Source organism: Ochlerotatus camptorhynchus, unplaced genomic scaffold (assembly GCF_037179485.1).
Source record: "Ochlerotatus camptorhynchus isolate MF236.1 unplaced genomic scaffold, CSIRO-AGI_Acam_v1.1 ptg000268l, whole genome shotgun sequence".
Taxonomy (NCBI): Eukaryota; Metazoa; Arthropoda; class Insecta; order Diptera; family Culicidae; genus Ochlerotatus; species Ochlerotatus camptorhynchus.
Genome location: NW_027040758.1, coordinates 186166 through 190582, shown reverse-complemented (window position 1 = coordinate 190582; position 4417 = coordinate 186166). Strand labels below are relative to the sequence as shown.

At 45.1% G+C, this 4417-nt stretch overlaps 1 protein-coding gene across 1 annotated transcript; it reads right to left on the bottom strand.

The window, feature by feature from the left end:
• Nucleotides 1-754: 754 nt before the first annotated feature.
• Nucleotides 755-3895, bottom strand: LOC135705544 (uncharacterized protein K02A2.6-like). Its single transcript, XM_065227316.1, has 2 exons — nucleotides 2547-3895; nucleotides 755-986 (listed from the first exon to the last, which is right to left on the bottom strand). The coding sequence occupies exons 1-2, from the start codon at nucleotides 3893-3895 to the stop codon at nucleotides 755-757; spliced, it is 1581 nt and encodes a 526-aa protein (XP_065083388.1).
• Nucleotides 3896-4417: the final 522 nt, after the last annotated feature.

Here is a 4417-nt window from a genome sequence, read left to right as displayed (position 1 = left end):
ACTCTCAAGGAGTGCTAGAATATCATCAGTAGGGTCTTCAGCACTCACAGGAAAAAAACCAATAATAATTTCAGGGCGAGGAATATTTTTCTCATCCACAGCAGTAAGTTTTATTTCTCCCAAGATGGTAATGGTAGAAATAACGCTTTTCAGCCAATCAGCAGTTTCCTGATTTTTGCAGACGAGAACTAGATACCCCGTCCTAAAAACACATTGTCCAAATTTAGGCTTGACCTTCTGCTTACGTTGCTGCACAACTTTTGTAAGGATAGCCTTGCGTACGGCTACCAACTGTTGTGTGGATAATTCAACGTTAGGGTAAATTTCCGGAATGATTCCTAGCTTAACACTATTCACCACATCACGATAAAGAGGTTTAGTATCTTTCCGTGTATTTTCAACACGTTCAGAGCGATCCTTATGATTGACAATCAATCGATTTTGAACCGAGGCCTTTCCCAGATCAGGGCGGTTCGAACCAGGCTTCGGTTCCGAAAGCTTACAATGGATTTTGCTTGGACGAGGATTACCTCCACTACTACTTGAACAACTAAGTTCAGCACTACGCGATCTTTTTTGAAGATCAGGATTCGGTGTCTGCATAGGAATTCGAGCGAGACGATAAGCTTCTTCTACATTCATTCCGTCGTTTATCATTCGCTTATAGCGCTTCCTAGCAGCACCACTTAACTTCGTATTTTTACCGTTTCCCGAGACGTTTCCCAATGAACTTGATTGCTCAGTAGAATCAGTCTCAGTAGCAACTGCAGGTGGATATTCGATTAGTTGTTGTTGACAGTATGGTGATATTTATCCCATCTTCGAAGTCGTCGTCGTCTTCAAAACCGTCGCCGGCTCCAACCGGAGTATCCAAAATAGACGAAGAGCAAGAAGGAATATCCTCTATCGAACTGCTTTCCATAATTGCCTCTTCTCTATCAACCTCCATCTGCATCGTATTGATGTTAGGTTCAGTCATGTTTTTGCTGAAAGCATAAAAACAAGTTATGTGAGAAAATGGATTGCGTTTACATTCTGTTTTGAGTGGTGTTGTTCGAAAGAATTATTGACTCATTGCCGATAATTAGCTGAAATTTGTAGACATTGAAGACTACGATACACATACGCATGCTTTGTTGTTTCGCAGCGTAGTATAATACAATCAAGTAATTGCTACCATGTAGATCACTCAGTACTTTTTATTGTGTAGCCAGGATTTTATTTACCACTACACACAAGGAATGTTGCATGCAACATGAGATACGAGAGACATTGGCCGCGTATAACAGTTATCGCCCTATTGTCAAATACTCTATTGTATGCACTAATTTAACTTGGAAATTAAAAACACTTTTTTTGTTTCGAAACCTGCAAATTCCTACCTCCTTAATACACTTTTCGTGATCTTTAACACTTTCAATGTATATGCTTTGATCACTCGCGATTTTATCTACACTTTTGCAATGATAATATTGAAAACAATCGTGAGACAATGTGAAACCGCTTCTGTATCTCAGCAGGGTTGCCATTGCAAATCACCATTAAGCAAACCCCACACGCATCAATATATTGAAACGAAGGGGAATTATTGACAATAATATTGATGATGTGAATTCAGAAATATTATCAATCTCGATGTATTAACGTCAATACAGACTGTAATGACAATACGATTATTGTCAATGAAGTGTTCATCTCAAAGAATAAAGAAAGTTTGAGTGCTTCTAATATTCACTTCGAATCACTAATTTTTCCATCTCGGTCGCAGCTGTAGTTTGCTGCGATTACTTGAATGGAACATCGTGATTACTTGGATGAGGAGATGTTCCATCCAGTACTCCTCGAATCTAGCTGGTAAACGAGTCTGCCGGCGTTCCCTTGTTGCTGGAGGAACTGGTATTGGATCTTTTTTTTTTTTTCCTTTGGTTTGTTTTTTTTTCCGTCGATCTTGTTTTCCGTGCTGAGCATCAATGCTACCGACGTGCCAGGAAGGCAGCTCCCACACCTGGACCCTACCTATCGACCCATCAACTCATGAACCGGGGACCAACGGCTTTACTTCCCATCCGAAGGAAGGCGTGATCAGAGATGTTATGCCTCAGAACATCCCGGCAGCGCCGACTGGGATTGAACCCAGGCCTGCTGGGGTGAGAGGTAATCACGCTTACCACTAGACCACCGGCGCCGTTATACTACTGGATCTTGCTGTGGTGGATTGTCTGCCTCACTATCATCCGAAAAATACTCCGCCTCATCACTTCCAAGCTCTTCATCAACTGGACCAAGTTCGTCGGGCACTGCAGCCGGTATCGTTGCTGGAACGGATGGTACGTCTAGGCCAAAACCGTCGAAGAATACCGATAACAGACTTGGACCTTGGCTTGGACTAGGATCTGGACCAGATTCGACCGCACGTTGCTTCAGTTAATTGGCATGAGAACGGATGAGCCGCTGATTATCCTCCAGGAAAACGTTGTAGTTGACTTTTGGACTTGAGCATATACAGCATCACCCGGAACGAACTGCCTCGAAATCGTCGTCCGAACATTATTTCCGCAGGAGACTTTTCACCTAGGTCAGCCGTTGGTGTTGAGCTGTAAACTTGCAAAAACGTCTGCAATGCTTCCTCCAGTGTGTCTCCACCCGATCGGATCTTCCGAGGAGTGCGCTTCAAGGTATCCACGAACCGTTCTGCTAACCCATTTGATTGAGGATGGAATGGTGCTGTGCGGACGTGGTGAATGCCTTGATTCTCACAGAAATTCCTGAACTCGTAGCTGGTGAACTGGGTACCATTATCTGAGACGATGGTTTCTGGCTCGCCAAATGTTGCGAACGTTTGAGTAAGTAGCTTGATTGTTGTTCTTGTCGTTGTGGTTTTAGTTGCGTATACTTCGGGCCATTTGGTGTACGGGTCGACAACTACCAGGAAAAATACGCCGTCCACAGGTCCTGCGTAGTCAATATGGATGCGTGACCACGGCTTATCAGGGATGGGCCATGATTCAAGCGTTGTTTTGACTGGTGCTTTTCCAGTAGTGCAGCAGGGAGTGCATTGCCGGGTGAAATTCTCGATGTCGTTGTCGATTTCGGGCCAGTAAACGAAACTGCGTGCAATAGACTTCATTCGTACCATGCCGGGATGTCCGCGATGAAACTGCTTCAGGATTTGCCTTCTGAACTTACTCTGAACGACTACCCTGTCGTGGAACAGTATACAGCCATCGACGTTGGTGAGAGACTCCCGCCTGTTGAAGTAGACTCGAATCTCTGGATCTTTGACTGATCGTGCATCGTTTGGCCAACCCTCACGAATGAACTGCAGCACCGCTTGTAGTGGTTCATTTGCCTGTGTTGCACTTTGGATGTCTGCGAACGAAACTGGTACCTGCTCGATAGTGTTTTGAATTATGCTCACCATGTCTTTTTCTAGGGATATCGCTGCCACAACGTACTCCTCTTCTTGCTGCTTAGAACGGTCGATGAGTCTTGACAGCATATCGGCGCATCCGAAGTCGTTGGTAGACACGTGCCGAATGTCGAAGTCGTAGTTGAGAAGCATCAATGCCCATCGTTGAAGTCGATTTGCGGTGTGCAAAGGAATGCCCTTCTTCGATCCAAAGATTGATAACAGCGGTTTGTGATCCGTGAGCAGAGTGAATCTGCGCCCAAGGAGGTACTTGTGAAACTTCGTTACCGCATATTTTAGTGCAAGTGCTTCTTTTTCCGGCTGCCCGTAACCTTTCTCCGCTGGAGTGAGAGATTTTGATGCGTGCTGGATTGCCTTCAGATGTCCATTCGAAAATTCATGGAAGATGACTGCACCGATGCCCGTGCTGGAGGCGTCCGTTGCTACGATGATTGGTAACTTCGGGTCATAATGCGTCAGCAACATATCGGACTGCAGGACTTGCTTGAATTGCTCAAAAGACCGTTGGCAATCCGAATTCCACTGCCACTTCGAATCCTTCTTGAGTAATTGATCGAGAGGATGACGAAGTTCATCGATGTTGCGCACGAATCTGCCGTAGAAATTAACGGCTCCCAGGAACGATCGCACTTCGGAAACATTGGTGGGTGCCGGAATAGAGGCGATGGCTTGAAGCTTCTCTGGATCCGAACGGATGCCGTTTCAATCGACGATATGTCCCAAATATCTGATTTCAGTTTGGAAGAAATGGCACTTTTCCAGCTTGACATGGAACCCATTTTCCTCTAGACGTTGTAGTAGCTTGTCTAGTGGAAAGGTCGATGATGCTGAATATGGTGCTTTCGTTGAGCTGTGCGAAGATCTCCTCAGGGGTAGGTAGAGGATAGTGGTTTGCTTCAAGCGCTTCATTGAGTCCCGTGGAGTAAATAGTCCGCACAGATGCGAATTTTACCATTCGGCTTGTGTGCTGCTACAATCGGAGCGGTC